The 23,330-nt window shown below is 40.4% G+C and overlaps 1 protein-coding gene across 1 annotated transcript; it reads right to left on the bottom strand.

Annotated features, from left to right (window-relative positions):
• Window positions 1-1,367: 1,367 nt before the first annotated feature.
• ATP6V0E1 (ATPase H+ transporting V0 subunit e1) lies at window positions 1,368-21,801 on the bottom strand. Its single transcript, XM_063445230.1, has 4 exons — window positions 21,606-21,801; window positions 16,662-16,709; window positions 7,186-7,321; window positions 1,368-2,046 (listed from the first exon to the last, which is right to left on the bottom strand). Exons 1-3 carry the CDS (start codon window positions 21,707-21,709, stop codon window positions 7,228-7,230), a joined length of 246 nt encoding a protein of 81 aa, XP_063301300.1. The 5' UTR covers window positions 21,710-21,801; the 3' UTR covers window positions 1,368-2,046; window positions 7,186-7,227.
• Window positions 21,802-23,330: the final 1,529 nt, after the last annotated feature.

Raw genomic sequence — 23,330 nt, 5'->3', positions numbered from 1 at the left:
GCTCAGAGGTGGGATCAGAGTTTCCGATACGAACAAAGTCGTGAATTGCGTCCTAACACGAATGGAGAAACGGTTCTCATTCAGTTAGGAGGCAATCCAGTAGTCTAAAATGACAGGACGTTCGGGAAATGTGAAAGGAGGCTTCGCAAGATCGAAGGAAAGGTGAGAATTGAGAAATTTCTCTGACCTCTGGAAATGAAGCACACTTTGCTCCTCGGCTGGTCATAGCTGGTCAGGCATATGAAACCTCCATAAGACAAAATAGTCCATACTTTGTCTTGTATTTTAAAGAAAACTAGAGCAGACAGGAAGAAATGAAGAACAGATCCTGACAGAAGGAGAGAAGGGGAATCGATTGGGGAAAGGTAAGTTCGGCGTGACAGTGCCGCTTTAACCAGCTTAGGAGAAAAGGTTTACCATCAGTCTATCTTGTTTTGGGTTCAAGAACAGTATTCTTGATAAGTTTTTACCAGACAGCAAGATTGTATCTGCACCTTTAACTTTAGTAAAAAAAAAATAAAAAAATACTCGTCAGTACCAACATTTTAAAAAAAAATTACACATTTTTGGGAAGAATCTCAGCTCCCTCCCACTGTTCTGAGAGAATAACACTTCTTTGAAAACATATTAAACAGACATACATAGTCTTAAATACATTTTTTTTCAACTTGGCTATATAAGTACCACATGCTCTAAATGTGTAAATTTGATACCTGCCCCTAGCCCTACAGTATAGATCAGGGGTGCATAAAAGGTAGATCCCCAGGTTTTTTTAAACTACAACTTCCACGATGCTTTGTCATTCTAAAGGCATGCAAAGCATCTTGGGAGTTTTAGTTCTACATCTCAGGATCTACCTTGGCCACCACTGGTATAGATAATTGCACTTTTAACCAGATGAGGAAATATCGACACAGGAATGACCGAACTAAATTTAGGTCAGCGGTCACTCAAATTTAGGAGAAATAATAGAAAGCCAGAGGAAATTAGGAAGATGGGGAGAATCCATGTCAATTTTCGCTAGCTTTTATATGTGCCTAAAAAGGGACATTTTACTTTTTTTTTTTAACAATAAGGTACCAATAAGTAAATCTATTTAAGAGTTGAGTAAATTAACTCTGATTTCACTCTCCCAGCTCTGCATCAGGGGACCCATTAAAACTTTCCATGAAAAGGTGCCATTACAAGCTGTTATTTAAAGTACAAACATTGGTTAGAAATAAATTTGCTGAATTGATTTTGCCTCCTGGAAAAATCATTTATCGCTCCCTTCCCCCCTAATAAACAAAACAACCCGACACTTCAGAATCTAGCAGAAACACAGACATGAGCATTTAAATAGCACAAGTGTTCAAGTACAAAGCGTCTAATATTATACATGACTGCCTTTTATTCTCGCAAAAATAAAACAAACATTCTTTGAATTGGATTAAAGAGGCACACACAGAAAATAGAAAGGGGAAATGGAGAGAAGGCAGTTGAATGGAATGTGTAGTTTCCCCCCCAAAAAAGTAGGGTAAAGAATGAAGGGAGAAAATATTTTTTTCCCCCAAACTTTAAAATAAATAGGAAGGGCTAAGAAACAGATAGAGCTCAATGTGTCATAACTACAGCATCCAGCAATGTTTAAAAACGGTTGATTCCTCTTTATGCGTTTTATCCTGAAACACCTATTTAAAATAACAGGATATCAATACAGACTTTCTGTTTGAACTTATTTGAAACAAAGAAAATAAAACAAGCAAGGAAAACTCAAATCCATGCCCTGATGGTGCATTGTGTGTGTCCAGGAATAAACTTTGACAGATACAAAATGGTTTGTGCATTCTGCCTATTGGCATGTCATAAAAAAAGCCTAATAAAAGAGAACTCCTGGCCAGTACAGCGTTAAGATAAATAAGAGCTTCCAATGTGAGCAGACATTTTGCTCCTGTAGAAGGAATGCGATAGCTGAAATAATTCACATAATACAAATATTAAGGCAATTTGGGATTTCTTTGATACAGGAACAAAGTGATTAAGGCAAGGATTTGTTTTCTTGTGCACCTGAAAAACAAAAACAGACATTTTTGGTGTTTTTATAAATCATTGATTAGCGAGATCACATATAAGTAATGATTAACATTTGCACTACAGGTTAAATTTCCCATGATGCTCAGCAAGCACCTAGGATGTGGATAAAATAAAGACAAACATTTCAAACAGGGTTGCAACGTAAATCATTTAACTTTACAATATCAATGAACACCTACTACCATGCTAGCTTCTGATTATGTGATTTCATTCAAATATAGATTATCCCTGGAATAGTTGATTGTGAAATGGACACGTAGACCTTAATGTGACAGAAAGAAAAAAGCCCGCTAACGTCACAAAAAAATTCCACACATGCATGCGTCACAGATTAGAGAGAAATGGGTTTTCACAGCCTTCTGATTACTGCTAATGCATTGTGACAAACACCATTTCCCAGATATAACAGGCCTCCATTCTGTACCACTAAAAACAGAAATTTTTACTTACCGTAAATTCTTTTTTTCTTAATATGGTGGCAGTACCAGTGGGTTTTGCTCCTTCCTGTGGACAAGCATCTAACAAGCTTAATTAAATCAACAAAACCCCTCCCCCTTGCCCTATAAGAAGGGCTATCCGGCAAAACCAACCTCAGTAAGTAGCAAGAAAAATCCCAAATAGAACTCATACTGAATCAAGATAATGTAAAATAGAGGGAGGGAAGCTGTACTGCCACCATATTAAGAAAAAAAGAATTTACGGTAAGTAAAAATTTCTGTTTTTTCTGTCATATGGTGGCAGTACCAGTGGGATATAGCAAGATCCTTAACTAGGGCGGGTGCAATGTCACCGTAGGTCGCAACTTATACGCCTAAAAAGCAGTTTCAGAGGATGAGAACATCTCTAACCTGTAGAGCTTTATGAAAATGTGGAATGGAAGCCCAAGATGGTGCCTAACAGAAGGCCACTAGAAAAAACAAGGGTTCTTACTGGCCCAGAGGCAGCCAATACTCCAAGCGTCCTGAGAGAAGCCGGAACTTGAAGACCCCCGGGAGAAAATGGCCAACCAACATACTCGCCTGAGTCAAATGAAACAAAAGAGTTGCAGGAATCACTGTATCCTTACACCTTTTATGGGAGGCTAACAAACAGATGACCAGAATAACTGAGCTCTTCAGTCCTAGGAAAAGAGACATTACAAAGCTCCTTCAAGCTACACTTAGTACCAACCCGTAGGGAAAAAAAAAAAATGTTTAGCGTGAAGAACCACCGTGTCCATGAGCAATACTGAAAAATCATCTGGGGATGAAAAACAACTGAAGCTCTCTGAACCTATTAGCCGATAAGATGGCCCCCAAGAAGGTGTCCTGGAGAAACAAAACTTGTAAGGGAAACCCTTTAACAGGATCGAACGGGTGTTACCTAAAAATTTTTAAAAAAAAATATATCAAAATTCAAGGACAAAAATACCAGGAAGGGAAAACAGAACTCTAGGAGGATGTCTGGACCTGGCAGATTACAAAAAACCTCAAGCTTAAAATCAGGATGTAAACTCTAAGAACAGCAGGATTCTCAGGCTTGAAGGCCTGGACCTCAAAGCAGAAAACGCCGAAGCCTGCCGAACAAAAAACCAGACATTAAAGCAAGGGTTTTTAGACGAATGAAACACACCAGCAGGGGTGTTCCCAAAATCCCCCCAAAAAATTTCTAACCCTTATCAGAAAGTAGACCTTTAAACAGGATATATAGTTGCCAAGCAACATAGCCAAACAAATCTTCCCGCAGACCTAGATGATGAAGAAGAACCCTAGCCGTAGTCAGGCTATCAACCTGAAACTCTACAGAACCACTAGGGTAGATCCCTATACATCATGAGACCGATAGAGCTTTGAACGTTTGGGAATCAGAATCTTTATGCTCAGCATGGAATAAGAACCAGGATAAGGCTCCGATAGACCTAATTTTCTAAGACAACTAGAAAAAACGTAAGCGGAAGTAAGACACATTACAAAGAGAGTAATCCATCACCGAGGGACCTGTACTGAAACAGGAAGTGACTTGGTCGTTGAAAAGTTTGTCAACAGAGCCCTGGCTGGAACAACAATTTTCCACTCCAGAGAGTAAAATTACACGGACATAAGGACCAAACTTCCTAATTCCAAATACCCTCTCTGAGCTAGACGGCTATGTCAATCCCTCTGAAAGGAACTACCGAAATATCTACTAGATGAATTTGCACCTCAGCAAGATAACCGCATGCAGGAGAGAGAGAGAGCGCCTACACCGGTTCCTCCCTGCCGGTTGATGTACCAACCCTGTAGAAGAGTGCGCATGAAAATTTACAGCCTTCTGCCATATCTACGGAATGAAGAGATGAAGGGTGGCAATACACCTTAAAACCCCTGGAATCTGCGGATTTTCCCTTAATTATTACCACGAAACATGAAGGGGATTAAAAAAGAGCATCTGTAGCGATCCCCAACCAGAAAACATTAGACGGAAGACAGACTTCCTGAAATGAACTCTATCTAATTTGAAAATTGGATCCGCTACTACCAACACCCCTTCTTCTATGATCGGGGAGAGAAAACAGTGGGATTTCTTTTTTACGAGATCTAGGGACTCTTATGAATAGGCAATAGAATATATGGATTGCTGGGGAAACGTCGGTCTCAGAAATTTTTCCCTCTGTACGCTCAGTCTGATCTCCAAAAATTAAAATAATCGCCTTAATATACACAACAGTACTTCTTTAGACAGTACCGAGGTTACACGCTAATCACCTGCTACAAGTAACGGAATTTATTAGACCACTGCAATTTCTGAAACGACTGGGGCAGAGGTTAATCCTGTTCTGCAGTGTGTTGATGAAAAAACACCTACATTGTGTGTGTTCGTTAACCGTCCAAATTGCCAGAGATATCAGTAACCTATACTGAATCTTGTATGAACAGAAAGCATACCTACACAACCTATGCCATATACCAGGGTTACGCAAATCCTGTGGAGATGATATAGATACAGATATAGATATATGAGCTACTGTGAAGATGCCATCTCTATACCGTCTAATGAGCATACATCTCCTGGTAACTCATCCATAGAGAAACTAGTGAAGACATATACTGAGGCCCTGTCTTCCCAGTACCTCATACATAAGGCATATAGAGTATACCTATATCCCATAAACTAGTGAGGCTTTTTTTTTTTTTTTATAGAGTATATAAAAGGAAAAGAACCCCCCTAAAATAGCCTATAGTGGTTACTAAAGTTGAGACCACCCATCAACTCGACAGAGTATATAGTAGATGCATATACTAAGGCTGAGTCCTCAAGTAACTCCTAACAGAGCATGCACGGAGGTTGAGTTCTCATTCTTAACGAATACAGTGCATACAACTAATGAAGCGGAGGCCACACTTCAAACTCGGCATAGAGCATATAGTGGGTGCATCTACTAAGGTCGAGTGGATAACAAAACAATGCGACATAGAGCATCTAGTGGATACATCTAAAGAGGTTCTTGTCCTTATACAAGGACTTTATAGTGTGTACCCTACTGAGGCCGAGTCATCTTAGACACTCACACACAGAGCATATAGTGGGTACATATACTGTGCACAGCAACTCGTCATAGTGCCTATAGTGAGTGCATACACTGCTCACAGAACTTGTCATAGAACATATAGTGGTAACCTATACTGTTCACAGCAACACAACAGTGCATATAGAGAGAATATATACTGCTCATAGTAACTCGTCATAGAACATATAGTGATTACATATACTGTTCACAGCAACACGTCGTAGTGCATATAGTGAGTATATATATACTGCTCATAGTAACTCGTCATAGAACATATAGTGATTACATATACTGTTCACAGCAACACGTCGTAGTGCATATATTGCATACATCTTCTGCACACAGCAAGTCGTCATGGTGCATATAGTGAGTACATATACTACTCACAGCAATTCGTCATAGTGCATATAGCGAGTACATATACTGCTCACAGCAATTCATCATAGTGCATATAGTGAGTATATATACTGCTCATAGTAACTAGTCATAGAACATATAGTGATTACATATACTGTTCACAGCAACACATCGTAGTGCATATATTGCATACATCTTCTGCACACAGCACTTCGTCATAGAGCATATAGCGAGTACATATACTGCTCACAGCAATTCGTCATAGAGCATATAGAGAGTACCTATACTGCTCACAGCAATTCATCATAGTGCATAAAGTGGGTACATATACCGTCATCTTCGTCCTCTTCTTACCACGTGGCTTCACACTTTGCAAATGAAGTGTCTAAACTTTTACAGAGATCATTTTGAAGGAAAGATTAATACACCTCACCTCAAAATGCCTCTGAACCATGTGGGGGGTTGGTGACACGGTGTACCACTTCTGGCAAGCATCCATGCTGTCAGTGGGTACTGCACAGCTTCATCTATGCCGAGCATCAAACTTCGCGTTTTTTTTAATTTTATTTTTATAAAGTTTCGGCATGCGCATGCGCACCACCGGAAACTTTTGGTGGAACGCATCACCTCCCGGGCGTGCGTTCCACCGCTGTGCGCAGGTCATCAAGACCGCCTCCAGAAAGTATTCACCGGAACCTTCTCGGCATAAGAGGCAATGTATCCATTTGCTCCGTAACCATAACGGAGGTAGCATGGTCTCTCAGCTAACCGCCCGGGCAGCTCTCGGACTGGAATCCCCCAGACCAGCAGCCTGTGTGTCTCACCCTCCAGATGCTGTGTCCTTCCCTCTCGGGACAAGAAAGGAAACTGAGGTTGGTTTTGCCGGATAGCCCTTCTTATAGGGCAAGGGGGAGGGGTTTTGTTGATTTAATTAAGCTTGTTAGATGCTTGTCCACAGGAAGGAGCAAAACCCACTGGTACTGCCACCATATGACAGAAAAAAATGTATACAAGGTGTGCCAGCAATCCCAGCTGCAAGTAGAAAAGCATTTTAGTAAATTGCTGGTATGCAGATCTGCCTTAAATAGAACCAAAAAAACACTGATATTTCACTGGGTTCATTAAAAGACTATTTAAAGCTGGAGAGGAAATAAGCAGAATATATGGTTCGTAAGATTGTAGATAGCAAAAAAAATAAAAAATAATACACATACACACGACACATTTACCTGGAAATCACACAGCAGGGTGGTGATCAATATGGAGATAGTTTAAGGCCAGTGGTATTTCAGGTAATAGATGATTTCAGGAGATAGCTGAGGGCCAAAAAGTGGATTCACCTGTGACAATATGGCAATCAGCCAACTGCAAGATAAAGGAACAAAGTGGCTAAAGGAAAACATGTACGTTTGTTACAAAACTTGCTACACAGCTACACATACATGATCTATGGGATATTGTTATTCTAAGAGAGGGACAATTCTAGTATACCCCCTAAAACATCATGTACGGAAAAGGTAAATTCACTCATTGGTTGAATTGGTTTACTAATGTATAGGCTATTGTCATGAATAAAGACTGGGTCAAATAATGGATGGAGCTTATTCACTAAACATCAAATTGCAGTGAATTCTTATACAAACTACAAAATTTAGGCAAAAATGCAGATTTTTGGTCAGTTTCAATTACAGTTTGTCTCTTACATAAAATTATGCAAATCTGTTTGCAATTCACTACTATTTGATGTTTAGACATATCGTGAGTTAATGCAAGCAAGGAATAATTAAAAATCTATTTTCTTATTGTATTGACATAACTTATACAGGGCTCTAAATTTTCACTTGCCCACTAGCCATTGTCAAATGAAAATTCAAAGCTGGCGAGCAGAAATTCACCTCTGATGAGTATGCTATGGACCCTCCAGACATGCAGAAGCAGGCAGATTTTAGATCTACCTAGTAGAGTATTACTTGAAATTTTGAGCTCTGGAAGTATTCTGAAACATGCATCAAGTAATAAGGAGAACACAGACTTATAATATTAGCAAAGAACAGCCTCCAAGACCTATGCCAAAAAATATAATTGGCACAGATCAATTGGAATTGGAAGTACCATCCAGAAAGAATCATTTTGATCGAATATCTGTTCCATGGCAAGCACTATACCAATAAATCCACTGGCGTCTTAGGTGTACCTTGGTGCTCTCCCCCCCCCCCTCCCCCGCTCCCATCTTACTTCCATTGCCTTTGCATTTGATGTAAATCCAGGTCTTTTCCTACACTCAGTCATCTGCTCACCAATGTGTTCTCATAAACACACTTTCCTTACCTTCAGGAGTGTCACCCTTGATATACCTCGGTTTCTTCCTCCCTTTCCCCTTCAGTACTTGGCTCCCCAAACTGAAATCCTCACAGACATGCATTTCCATAAATTGCAAGGGCCTCAACAATCCGCCAAAACACCACCAACTTTTGAGATGACCCATCGTACAAAAGCAGGCATAATATTTCTTCAGGAAACCCACTACACTGAGTCTTGACCATTCCCTCTCCTGAGCAGACACCTTCAGAAATAGAAATGCTACTAAGCAAACTCCCCAAATGTCAATGGTGTAGCTATATATTACTTTAGCACTGCAGAATATGTTGGCACTTTATAAATTCAAGAATATCATACATACACACATACACACAGTATCAGACACCCACGGAAGAAACCTCACACTTGTCGGTCCATATATGCATTCACGTTAGTCTATGCCCCCATGATAGCAGACCCACACTTTTGACAAGCCTTACAGACACATCTTGCTTTATTCCTGAGCCATCACCAGGATGTCAGAGGCAACTTTAATGCTGTCTTTTCACCCACAACTGACAGACGTCTCTAACTTCACTACTGACAGCCAGATCAAACAAACTCTTCACCTCATTCACAGTCCAATCCCTTTAGATATTTAGACACTACAACACCCAATAATCGTCGGTTTTAGCCATACCAATCATACTCCAGGATCGCTGCTTACTAACTCATCAATTGGCAACATTTCCTGGTCAGACAACACTGATTTCTATCACCCTAAAACTTCCACAAATCTCCAGGTCATTGTCTTGACGCCTCAATCCCATCCCCTTACATGTACCACAAATGACTACAGAGATAAGGATAGAACTCACTGAATATTTTCCCCTTAATAAAGACTCAGTAACATCCCCGCAATTCTTTAGGATGCACATAAAACTGTACTGTTTATAAACATAGCTTCTGCCTACAAAAAAAAAATAAAAATAAATCAGCGACTGTCCGACTTGGAATCTTTCATAATGACTATACGTGGCCTAGGAACTATGCACAAACTCAATCCCACCCAAAATCTAGTCAAATCTTAACACATCAACAAGCCCTTAAGTCCATGATGGCAGCTGATGCAGCAAAAGCACTCCAACGGACAAAAACGAAACAAAAGTATTGAGAAAGAAAAAAAATAAAGCAAATACAATCCAAGCACACAGGCATTTACAACAAAAGACAATAAAACCTGCCCAGACGCTGGCGATCAATATAAACTTCATACCCAACGAGGGCAAGGACTTAAATCCTTAACTGTGACCTGAAATTATTCACAAAAATCCTCACCTCCAGACTTCAACCCTACTTACCAACTCTCATCCAAGCAGACCAGGTTAGCTTCATACCAAACCGAGAAGACAGAGGCCACACAACCCTGTCTGATGTTCCAGGCTTGGCTTCCGCTCTCAGCAAGTTGAGAATAAGTGACCACTTGAACGCGCTTCCTCCCAGCAGGCCACAGTGGGGTAACCAACGCTGTGACCAGGGCCCTACCACAGGCAAAGTTCATGAGATGGAAGAGTACTCCCATGGGCCAAATTCATAGGCTGTGTGAGCCATATGTATGACAGAGCTGTTCTAGACTACGTCACTTCTGACACATCATGGGAGGCATTCCCTAATGCAGTGTTAAATAAGTGATGACCGCTATCAATTACTCTATCAGATACCAAGCAATTATGTTTGTCTACAACACACAACTGCCTCCAATATAACAATTCTGTTGAATGAATGCCTTTAAACAACAATGAAGTATGAAATGCTAAATTTATTAAAACTATTAACCAACGCATCCTGTAAGGTTTTTTCTTTAAAGAAACGGCTTCTATAGAACAGGCATAAAAAGAATCAAAGATTGTAAAACACTAGCATTCTCAGGAGGGTCATACGCAGCATTTTCCTTTCTTGTTTTGTTGCATTGCAGGTTTTATAGAAGAAGAGAAAAAAAAAAAAAACAGAGCAAGCTTGTGACTGCAGATCTGCTGGAAAGAAGGTTATATAATGCTGTCCCAGAAACCGCCGCATATACTTGAAAGCAGAATGAAGATAAGGATCATCCCAACTACACAAATTGGGTATATACAAAAAGTACTCCTGTAAAAAGAAAATTGCCAACACTGGAAGACATTTAGAGATCAACTGTTAACGGCTTCTTTCTGCCCACTGACACAGTCTACAAGGGATGCACAATATGGTGACATTTAGCTACTAGTAATCTTAAAGGAACACTACAGTATTCGGAATAAAAACATATGTTCCCAACCCTATGGTGTCCTGCTATCTATACTCCATCGCAGTACCAGTCACCTCCCTGCTGCAGATCATCAAAGTTGATGAGCTCAGCCAATCAAATGGACTCTGGGAGCAGTATTAAATCAGACTTTGTTCTCACAGGGGAAGGGACTTTCTGGAAGTCAATCAGAACGTTGCTATATCTACTAAATGGCAATGTTTTAGACTACAGGGTTCTAAACTAGACAGCCACTGCACCCAGACCACATCATTGAGAAAAAGTGGTCCAGGTTCGTTGGTGGTCCTTCAATTGGCAACATGGAAACCAAGAGCATGATGTCTGCAAAGGCAACGACATGCAAACATTTCTGTAGTGCACACTGCTGCAAGGTAGCCAACACCAATAGACAGACAGTGCTGCCAACAATTTACATGTAGCAATCAGGCTCCAGTGCTCAAGTGATCATGGTTGGGCAGACAGTCTCTCAAACAACAAGATTTGCAGGCTCTGGGTAAGAGTCCAGCTTTCAACTGTTTTGTTCATTCAAAATTCATCTATTTTTTTTTTTTTTTTCTGCATGTGGGAGGTGATGAGCGAGTGAAGTAGCTGTCCCTGGTGGCAGGGTCATCACTACAGAGCTCTGCCTGTCTGCACTACATCCACAGGAGAGCTGGAAGCTCTTAAGCAGGAGCTTCCAATAGCTTTCCCGGGCTTAGCCCAGACCGATCTCTGGTTGATTGCCCGAGGTAGTGGAGGCAGCGAGCGGTGCACTGTCAGACCCCAGATAAGTCAAACTATTCTAAAAATTATGTGACTACTTACAATGGGATGATGCCAGCACTCTGCAATGATTATGGTGCTCTGAGTGTTCCTTTAATGTATTTGATAGGTTTTTGCCTTGTTAATATACTGCATTTCCTGCATGCTCAAATATCCATATAGTTATGCAAAAAAATAGAATAAAGGTTTGTGGCTTTCTGCATTACAAGCCTGCCTCCATATCCACTCCTATTCTAACACACATAATGCCTTGGCCCTGTATATACACTGCTCAGCTACTAGCCAGTGATCTGAACTGCAGGAGGGCAAGCGGACAACATTACATATACCGGTAAGTCTGTCTGTATGTTTGTCTTACTGCCAGGAGAAAGCAAAAAAGAATAACAGTATTATTACAGTGATACAGTGGCTATGAAGTGTGCTGGTCAGAAAACCTAAATATACTGGATTAAACCAGGGGTCTTCAAACTTTTTAAACAGGGGACCAGTTCACTGTCCCTCAGACACTGTTGGAGGCCGGACTAGAGTTTGAAAAAAAAAAATTGAACAAATTACTATACATACTGAAACAGGAACATAGACATATACAGACACACATAAGGACAGTCAGACAAAAACACATACATACACAAACACACACAGACAGACTGAAATACATACACATACAAACACTGACATGCATAGCTAATTTCTCTTACTTTTTTTTTGCAGGAGGGTGGATGTGGCTGATGGGAGTTGGCGTGGCTCTTCGGCCCTCGCTGCCTGTCTTTCTTCCCTCCCATGCGGAGGGAGTTATGAGGAAGTGACTGGCCGTCACTATCTCCCAGCACTACTTTGCAGCTGCAATTTTTTTTTAAAGGGGCCCGGTTGCGCTATTGCATGGCCGCAGCGCTAATTGGGCGTCTGAAAATATAGGGCCGATCGGGTGACAGCTTGAAACACAACTTAGGAAAAGATGCAAAGCCAGTAAACCACTCATGGACAGCTGTTTCGTTGTTAATGAAACTCATCAGCATGAGGTTGGTTACTGGTTTGCTTACTGAGGCTTGCTAAGCAAAATCCAAATAGGTTATGGTGGGGAAAAATTGTGATTGAAAACCCCTTCCACCTGAAGTCTGTGGATAGTTAATACAATGTTAAACAAAAATCTGCACACCAGTAAGTTGTGTTTCAAGCTGTTGTATAGAGCAAACACAGACTAAAATGAATCCATGTTTACAATGGAATGAGGCAAAAAAATTAATTATTTGCATATGCTCACCTCGAATCCTTTGCGGTAGTAACATCACTGCAGATTTGTGATTTCTGTGGGAAAAGCAAGTCTTATAGCTTGACTGGTGTGCAGATGTTTGTTTAACATTGTATTACCTATCCACAGACTTCAGGTGGAAAGGGTTTTCAATCACAGTTTTTCCCCACCATAAATAAATAAATATATACACACACAAAAGGGATAAAAAAAAAAAAGGGATAGAAAAAGAGGGGGGTGGGGGGTTGGGGGGGAAGGTAGCTTTATTTTTAGCAGGTTTTCTAGGAGGGACACTGCCCCTGTAATCAGGCTTGTATGCTTTTAAGGCAGCATCACCCCTGCGGTCCACGATCTGATGTATCTCAAAGTTAACGTTCTGATTGTCCTTCCGGGGGTCTTTGGTTATTTTCAGTCAAAGGGTGCTTCTGAAGTTAGCTATACTTACTTGAACCTGTCTCCCATGATCATCTTTCCTTCACAAGTAAATGTTTAATCATACAGCAGTCGCTAGAGACATCCATAGGAATTGACAAAGTTAGATGGTAGAAGTTCCAACCAAGTCAATAGTACGTGTAGGTTTTTGTATCTACTTTTATCTATTTATTTCCTAGAGCTTTTATGGGGTCTCTTCTTTACTAGTTGAGACCCTCTACCTGTTATTCCTATCCTTACTCTCTCCATTTTCTCCACTCTCTAGGGCAAGTGCTCTTTGCCCATTACACATACTGAGACAAAGTAGGGACTACTTTGTCTCAGAATATTTCCTACACCAGACAACTCTAAACACTAGAAGTGTCAATCTCTCAGACGGCTGCAGATAGATATGCGATGTCTATGAATGATCCCACGGCCTTGTAGTATCCTCTATATTCTCACACAGGAGCAGAAGATGGTAGCACCCATGAGGGACAGGTTCATACAACAAAATCTCACCTTCCACTACCCAGCCACCAGACCATTAGGCAGTGATGTAGAAACCTCCACCTTAATCTCCAGAAATTCTCCAAACTCCTTTTACCCATCTCAAATCTCATTTGCCCTAACTCTGCAACTCCACTCTCTCCTCTCAGCTAGACATCATGGCACCTCCTACATTTAAATGCAGCAAGCATTCCCAATTACAACCCTGGCACACCAAGCAGACCCAAAATCTCCAAAAATGTTCAAGAACTGCTAAACGCTGTTGGAGAAAGTCTCACTCTGAACCCGACTTCCTCTACTATAAATTTTTGCTGTGCTCCTACACTCTGACTCTTTCCACTGCAAAAGTAAAATTACTTCAATACCCTCATAACCGCACTCTCCCGCGAACCCAAACTACTATTTGAAACTTTTAATGCTCTCCTTCGCCCTGTTCCCCCTCCTCTAACTTTGCAACTCACTACACTGTTCTCTCACCTCTCTCCCTCCCCTTCCAGTACATCACCCAACCCCTCTCCCTCTGCTGTTCTATACTCATTCGCACCTACTACAACGAAAGAGGTTTCTGCTCTGCTCCGGTCCTCCCGCCCCACCACCTGTTCCCTCGTATCTCATCCGCACTCTGAAAATTTTAGTGAGAGGGAGACAATCTCTCCCTTTCCTCCGGCACATTTCCCTCACCCTTCAAGCATGCAACCATAACGCCAATTCTGAAAAAGCCCAACCTTGACCCCAACTCCCCATCCAACCACCACCCTATATCACTACTGCCGTTTGCCTCCAATATCCTTGAGTGAGTTGTGCATCCGAGATTGACAGTTTTTCTCGAATCCAACTCTCTGCCTGACCTGCTTCAGTCTGGATTCTGCGCTCATCACTCTGTTGAAACAACTGTGACCAAAGTATCAAACTATTTAATCACTGCTAAATCTCACGGACATTACTCTATCCTAATTCTCCTTGATCTTTCTGCTGCCTTTGACACTGTTGAGCATCAACAGATTCTTCTCATTCTCCGTAATCTCTACAGGATACTGCTCTCTCCTGGTGCTCCTCCTACCTCTCCCAACACTTTTTCAGTGTTTCTTTCTCTGGCTCTTCTTGCCAAGACCTCTCTGTTGGCGTTCACCAAGGTTCTGTCCTTGGTCCCCTACTGTTCTCCATCTATACTGCCTCCCTTGGTAAACTCATGTGATCCTTTGGCTTCCATTATCATTTATATGCAGATGACACAAATCTTCCTGTCCTCTCTCCACCCATATTGACTCATGTCTCTGACTGCCTCTCTGCGATTTCCAACTGGATGGCTGCTCATTTTCTTAAACTCAACCTGTCCAAAACATAACTTCTGGTCTTTCCTCTCTCAAGTGTTGCTACTCCCGTGTCTGTCTTCTTCCAAGTCAATGCTGCCAAACATCACCTCTACCTTGCAGGCTCGTTTCCTAGGTGTTCTCTTTGACTCCGACCTCTCCTTCACCCCTCATGTCCAGTCGATCGCCAAATCCTGATGCTTCCATCTCAAAAACATAGCTTGCATCCGCCCCTATTTAACCCCCCCCCTCCCCCCTCCCCCCTCTGCCAGTCCCTACATTGGCTTCCAGTTAGATATAGGGCTCAATTTAAGATTCTGGTGTTTGCTTAAAAGTCCCTACATAATGCTGCTCCAACCTACCTATCCTCCCTAATACACAAGTATGTCCCGTTGAGGCCCCTGCGCTCTGCCGAAGACCTACATCTATCCTCTGTCCGTACTGCCACATCTGATGCTCGCCTCCAAAACTTTTCCAGTGCCGAACCTTTTCTGTGGAACTCCCTTCTCCGTTAGACTTTCATCCAGTCTCCACTCCTTCAAAAAAATTCTTTGAAAACACACTTCTTCTGGAAAGCAACATACACACATACATACAGATACATACAGATACATACAGATACATACAGATACATACAGATACATACAGATACATACAGATACATACAGATACATACAGATACATACAGATACATACAGATACATACAGATACATACAGATACATACAGATACATACAGATACATACACACAAAAGAGTGCACATATGTACCCTCCAGGCTGTCAGATCGGTACAAAACAACCCTCTATGAGAAGCATTTTATAAGCTGGGAGATCATCATGTCTGATGACCACCGACAGGTAGAGAGGAGAATCCCAAATGTAGGATTTCTATATTTTCTTGATTTATTTTTTTTTACACCTGATAAACACATTTAATTACCATAAATTTAAAAAATCATAGGAAGCAACAGCTCCTCTTTAAGACCATGAAAAAATAAAACAAACAAATCCACATCTGGTGTTATCACACAATAAACTGATTGAGAGTGACGAGAGCTGTGCATGCGTTGCAGGGTTCCAATGCTTCTTTAAGAGAATCACTGGATTGGGCCAAGACTGTGAATACGGCTAATCTCAAAGCACACAGAATGGTTGCAATATAAAACTCACATTCGATTACAAAAAAAAATAAATCTAAAATACAGAAACAGCCAAAAGCTAAAAAATAGATATAATTTATTTTTAGCCTAGACAGCTACAGAGCATTTCAAACATTATATTCATTATTCATACTCACAGTACATTCCTTTATATTATGCCTACAACAGGCCAAAGCAATTAGGAGCTAAAGGACAGAACTATTTAGGAGTAAACAGTGTTTTGTCAGTCCCAACTGGTGTAAGGCAGCAACTAGCTAAATATTCACCTAGAGAATGTCTAGTAATAGCTGGTTGGGTGGTAAAGCTAATACTGTATATATTACACATACCTTCATCTGTGGAAATAAACCGGTTATCACATAAGCGGATCATATTTATATACATACACACAAAAATAAAACAAAACCAGAACTTATGTTCTGTATTTGTATGGCTGTAAAACTTTTGGAGATCAGGAAGGATTGTCCACTGACTCTCTCTTATTATACACTCGTGATAACTGAAGCCGAATAATAATACGCTTAACGTAGGTTACATTACCTATACAATGTTTTAGAAGGTTAACATTAAAACAGATTTTTGGGGGGTCAGGCACAGATCACATGATTACATGTGACAGGGCAGTCTAAAAGACCTGTTTACATACGCAAAGTGAAGACAGTTGAAGCAGTGAAGGCTGGCTCACACATGCTTTATACTCACAATAGATAGCAGCAGACTGCACACGTCACCAGCATTGTGTTAATAACCCTGCAAGAGAAAAAGAGGACAAAAAAAAGAATGAGATACGTCTGTTTCCCCCAGTACTTTTCACTGTTGCATCCTGACAATTAAATGGTCAACATTCTAAACAGCTAAGTAACGTAGAACATTTCACACAGGTTACGACCAAGATCAACAAAGACTTGTAGAATTTGAAACCAGAAAGCAGTACATTTATGGAGCTTAATACACAAAGATGCACAGTGGTTCCCTGGGTCATGGAGTTTACCCAACAATGCGTCACGCTATACTGTAATGTAAAATTCATATTTCAAAAGAAACTATATGAACAGGCTGAAAACTCAAGCGTTATATTACAAACATTAGGGTTTATTTGCTAAATGGGGAAATAGAGAATTGCAAGTTTTAATCCTAAATAGAAAAAGTGCAGTGTTTTATTTTCCTCCCAATTTTGACCTAGAGTCCCCTTGCCAATTCTCCACAAATCACCTGTTTAAAACAAAACAACTATTTTTATACATAGTTTAGTCTTTCGGCATAGGGACAAAAAGCTTCCAGTGTACATGTGAAGATGTGAATCTCACACATTGAACACAATTGCGTTCAATCACAAGCGGTAGAACAGATTAGGCATTAAAGAAAAGGAGCAAGTGACTGAGTGTGCCAAGGTGCCCGGAATTTAAAAAAAAAAAAAAAAAGCCTAAAGTTACAGGATAAGTAGTTCAGCGTGAGAAACAAATAATGAAACTGCTGCCCAGGACGAAAGCAACTAAACTGATTTTCAATTTTTAAAAATATTTTATGTTATAAGTTTACATTGTACTAATAAAATTAAACTATTTTAGAATAGTCCTCTGGAGCCCATTGAATCTACTTAGGGGGAAGTGCTATCCCCACAAATATTGGCATGTAGCTACTACTCCTCAGAGCCAGGATACAGGGCTCTGAATAAGGTGAGCACTTTACTTATTCTCACCTCAATACCATTTGAGACAGACTGCACATCTGTTCCCTTCTCTCCATGTTTTAACTTTGAGATACATCAGATCGTGGACTGCAGGTGTGATGCTGCCTTAAAAGCATACAAGCCTGATTACAGAGCCAGTGTTTATAAACAGGCTCCTTTAAATGTGAGTGTTCCACTTCACCACCATTTTATCTGATTATTTTTTGATGTACTATATTGCTTTTTCTATTTTTATTTTTTTCACATGTACTATACAAGTTTGCTATCAAGTTGTATGGGGTAACTGTACCCTGCCACTTTCTTAGCGCTCTACTTATAGGTAAGTTTTTCACTTATACCACCTTATAGATTTTCAACTGAACTGCATTCATTGTTTTAATGAATGGAGTTTATATGCAAATGCCTTTGAATATGATACTGGTTGCTTGAAAGAAAGCTATGATCGTGCACAGAGACATGTTGATTTTTATGGCATGTTCACATATGGCTGGCGCTAAATGTGCAAATACTTGCACAAGAGAGACACTGCTTCTTCCTGTGATGTGGCCAATAGGTACACTAATTTCTGCAAAAAGCATGGAGGCAGAGGACTGGACCATAACCTATGCAAGAAGCTTAGTTATGGTGTTTAGAGTAGCCCTTTAAAAGAATAGACAAGTCAGGTGTAGACAACCTTCGGCACCCCATATGTTGTGGACCATGTCTCCCCTGATGCTTTAACAGTAGTATGGCCGTAAGAGCATTAAAGGAGATGTAGTCCACGACATCTAGAGAGCCGAAGGTTGTCTACTCCTCATCTAGAAGAATGATTTAGCTTAAATCTGAAGCCAGGCTATACATCATAGGTTTATGGAATGTATAATTAACATTTACTAAGAGACAACTAAAGCATATAAACGGAATGCACAATAGGAAGAAACATAGTGAAAGGTTTTCGGTAGCTAGCTGAAGCTTAATACTGGTCAATAGGCAATATTCCAAAATTAAATTAAACCTGTACAAGTAAGCAAAAACAGAGGAAGTTGGGATAATTCTCCAACTCTAGCTTAATCAGTGTGTTTGGAGTGTTGCAAGATTCAGGCCAAAACATTACCTATAATGGCAATTCAAAATACATAGTTGAGTGAATTAAAGGAACACTTTAAACAACACATACAGCTTGGAGTGGGAGGTTTTGTTTCCTTGAGTCTCTGGGTACATCACACAGTTGTATATCTAAATGTAAAAGCAGTTTAACTAAAATTGCCATCTACTTGGCATCCGGAGACCACACCAGCCTCAGTGATTGGATGGAATCAACACTTCTGTAATATCAATGTCAACTTGTCAAAAGTATATGAAATTGATAGGCGGGGAACATTAAGCTAACCCACAAACACATGCACAGGCTGGACTCTAGGGAACATAACCACCATCATGATTAGCTGTAGTGGTTGTTTCTTACACCCCTTGCAATTTATGAAAACCCACAAACTAATGTGACCTGTGCCTCAAATGCTGACACTTTAGTACATATTACAGCTGCTTGTGTGTACAGTAGGGCAGAGAAGGGATATGACAAGCCAACTAGCAGCTCAAAGGAAGTAGAAGGTGATCTTGCCTGTGGAATGAATAATTAGATGACAAAAGCAGACATGCAAAAGGACTTGAAACCAAAAGTAATGTAATTAAATAAAGTGTATAGAAAACATTGTGCTTTGTCTTTAGCATGAAGCAAAATCAACTCTAAACAGAATTTATTTTAAATGGGCAGAATAAATTGACTAATTGGCTTTTATCTACCATCAAAATCTAAATTTGTGTTTTCTATACCAGACCTTGCCTCTTCGGCATTTATAAAGATAAAATCATGCAAAATACACTTCTAGTTTAAAGCAGTGTATGCTGAAGTATACAAAATAAAACCAACAGCCATCCTGGCACCAACTCGTACAAGCGTGTATTGACAACAAACAGAGAGGCTGCACATTAGGGTCACACCTCACCCTAGGAATACATTTTCCTAAGTTTTAAAATTTGTTCAAACTCAATATAACTGAGGTCTGAGATGAAACCGATACCAGGTACGGAAAAATAAATAAAATATCAATGGTATTTAATTACAAACTAACCTACATGTCCAGAGGTGGACATGTATCGAATATCAGAGATCAAAAAAGCAGAACAACTCATGCCATCACTATTTAAAACAGCAGTTCCTTTTTCTCCCCTCCCCCCTTCTTTTTTTTTTTTTTTTTTTAAAGCAGTCATTTGACCTTCAATGAAGTGCGAAGGGCCCCAAATCATAACTAAACAAAAACTTCACCAACTGATTGGGATATCCCATAGATGACCATATAGATGGACCATTTATATTTAAGTAACATGTTTATCTGGTAATGCCCCTTATATACTTACTGACTACAATGACATCAATCAAGGTCTAAAGGTTACAGCCAGAGTAAGACAAAAACCTTTATTAAAATCAAGGAAGTCAAAATACAGTGTTATAAACAAGAGACCTATTTGGATCCAATTTATTTAGGCAAACAATAATTTTTCAGCAGGCACAGCAGTTGAACACATTACTTTCAAATGCTCCAAATTTAGCAGTGGACACAGCAAGTAACTACTACAATTACAAACAAATCTTGGTGAAGGAAAACAAGATACAATGGGCCATTAACAAAGTATGGTGATAGTGTGTAAAGAAACAAATGGGATATATAATTATTCAGCTCGAAGGGGGTAAATTAATAAATAAAATCAAAACATGGATACTTTATTTTAGCAGACATCATCGAGGGGGATTCTACTCAGCTACGTAATGCTGCTCATAAATAATTTTAGGAACATGCAGAAATTGTAGCCATAATTGCACCTTTACAATAAAAGATACCACATAATGATCAATTTTGGTAACTTGTTGATTCAAATAGTTATTAATACGGTAAGAAAATCTAAGCAAATAATACTGGTATAAAGAGAGAACTGCCCATCCGTGACACTGCCACTGGGACATATGGTAAATCATATGGTAAATATGAAATCAAGCATTTAGGTGCATACCAAAATACCCATAACACCAGACCATGTGACTTCATTACAAGTTAAAGCAACTTTAAATACAGTTTATTATTATGCTACAAGTTTTTGTGCAGTTATTCCATTTTTTTCTGCCAAATTTAAGCAGTGATGATAGGCTACAGGAGTGGGCTTGACACAGATGAGTGTTATTCAGATTTAGATTGGTTTGTAGAAATACCGTGGAATTCTCTAATTGAGCAAAGATGGTAAGCTTTGAGTAGCCGCAGTTTTTTTTTTTTTTTTTTTAAACCATCCGAAAACATAAACCAAAGAGAATGCACTGAACAACAACGTACGTATGTATGTATGTATCCCAAAAGTATACAGCTGAATCAATTAAATTCATCACAACAGATGATATGGGTACACATGCACACTGACACACAACAAAGTGGAAGTTAAATTTCAGGCAATAAAATAACAGTGTGTTAGCTGGAAACAATGGTGGAGAGCAGATATAAGCATTTAAAAAAACAAAAAACAAAAAAACCAACGTATAATGCAAAGTTACATACACACTGTATACCTACTTTTGGGCCACCCTGTGTATAGTATATAAAAATAAGACTGTGACCCAAAAAGTTTTACCAAGCGCAGAGAAGCATCAGACACAGTGTCAGGTGATGCCAATAAGAAAACTTTACATAAAACCAATAGTATTATATAAAATGTAACAAACATGTATGCTGGTCTTCCCTTTGCTAGCCACTGCCCAGCGTTTTGGGGAGTATAACTAGGAGGTTGTGAAGCCCCCCATTAATTAGTAGGTCCCATGATACTATGCCCTGGGTGCTGTGGGGGTCAGTGAGTGGGTGTTAGCTCCCTCTATGTCTATGTCCGGGGTGAAGTGAGTGCACGCTCCACTGAGTAGTGTCCCCACTCCCACTCACCCTCGGTTGGGTCCTTTGGGTATAAACCAGGGCAGCACGGCTCCGATGAAGCCCCAGAACACGGTCATGACGATAATGGGTACGAGCAGCCCGGGGTAGGCCATGATGTCAGCACCGAGCACAAAACCAAGCCTTCCTGCACCAGCCGCTCCGGTAACTTGGGGAACTGAGGACTGGAGTCAGGTGACTTCAGAGATGGTCATGTGACTGCAGCCCGGCCACGCCCCCGTGATGACGTAGACAGTTTTGGGGGAGAGGAGCAGGAGGGGTGAGGTGTATCTGAGAAGGGTCACATACTGTCACCTTCACTAATGAGTGATAGTCTGCACTAAAGTGTGGGGAATTCAAAGGGAATTGCATATCTGAGGCCAAAATAGCTAAATTGTAAAAAGCTGTTTTCATTTTGGCAATTTAGGTCAAAAGTTTTTAAATTCACTTTGAATTGCGTTTTTTTTTTATTTATCTTTCTCAGTGAAAAGATCAAATAAAAGGATGTTCATTAAACTCGGCATTGTGGGGGATTAAAAGCAAAACAGCAAATTCTTCAGATCACCGTTAGGCACCAGTTGGCTATTTTAGGCTGAGTTTTGCTATTTGGATTTCAGTTTGCTTCAGTTCGGATAACCTCATGATAGTATTCACATGGCGTTATTCATAAATGTCCCGGTACTGAATGGGGCAAAACCATCTGGCTGCAAATGGGGTCAATGACGTAGCTTTTGCCGCATGGGGTGGTTCCTGAGTTTACCACCCTTTTAGCTCGACTTCATCACTAATGTGCCGCCATGCTGTGAGGAATGCAGGGAGCAGGGGTATGAGGTGATTCATATCCCTGGTTCCTCCACACAACCTGCAGCATGCTCCTGAGCATGTAGGCCGGACAGAATTGCTGGTGGAGTTCAGACACACTACATGACTTGACCAACAGGAGAGGAGTGCTGTGTGCTCCCCTCCTGACAGTACTTGGACATTGTGCCCACAGACACGCAGATACACAGACAATCAAATAAATACAAATACACATAGATAGATACACATACAGACACATGCAGATATACAGATATACACAAATGCAGATACACGCACTGACACAGATACACACACTGACAAAGATACACACAAACACACAGATTAATAATAATAGACACACAGATACATACACTGATACACACAAATACACATACAGACACACAGTTGCACACACAGATGTACATACAGACACAGACACACCTACAGACACACACTGCGCTGACCGGGCCCCTATGGACACATTACAATCGTGTGGCCCTAAGTGCATTGGCCACCCAATGACCCTGTCTCAGCGTGCGTCTCTGCTGTCCCCTTCTTCGTGTGCCTTCAATCTTTCCCAGCACCAGAGTCTTCTCTAGATAATCCTGCCTTCTCATTATATGGTCAAAATATTTTAGCTTCAGCCTCATGATCACAGCTTCCAGTGAACAGTTTGTCTTGATTTCCTGTAGTATGGATTTATTGGATCTTCTTGCAATCCGAGGGATTCTAAGCAGTTTTCGCCAACCCCACAGTTCAAAGGCATCAATTCTACAACGCTCAGCCTTCTTTATAGTCCAGACCTTTGTTGATAGTGTAATATCTTTTGTTTTTACCAGCTTGTCCAAGCTTGCCATAGCTTTCCTCTCCAGAAATCAGGACCGGTGCTAGGATTTTTAGTTACACAGGCGAAGATGCATTTTGGTGCCCCCCACC

This window comes from Pelobates fuscus, chromosome 3 (assembly GCF_036172605.1).
Source record: "Pelobates fuscus isolate aPelFus1 chromosome 3, aPelFus1.pri, whole genome shotgun sequence".
Classification (NCBI taxonomy): Eukaryota; Metazoa; Chordata; class Amphibia; order Anura; family Pelobatidae; genus Pelobates; species Pelobates fuscus.
This window is presented reverse-complemented; position numbering and strand designations above follow the sequence as displayed.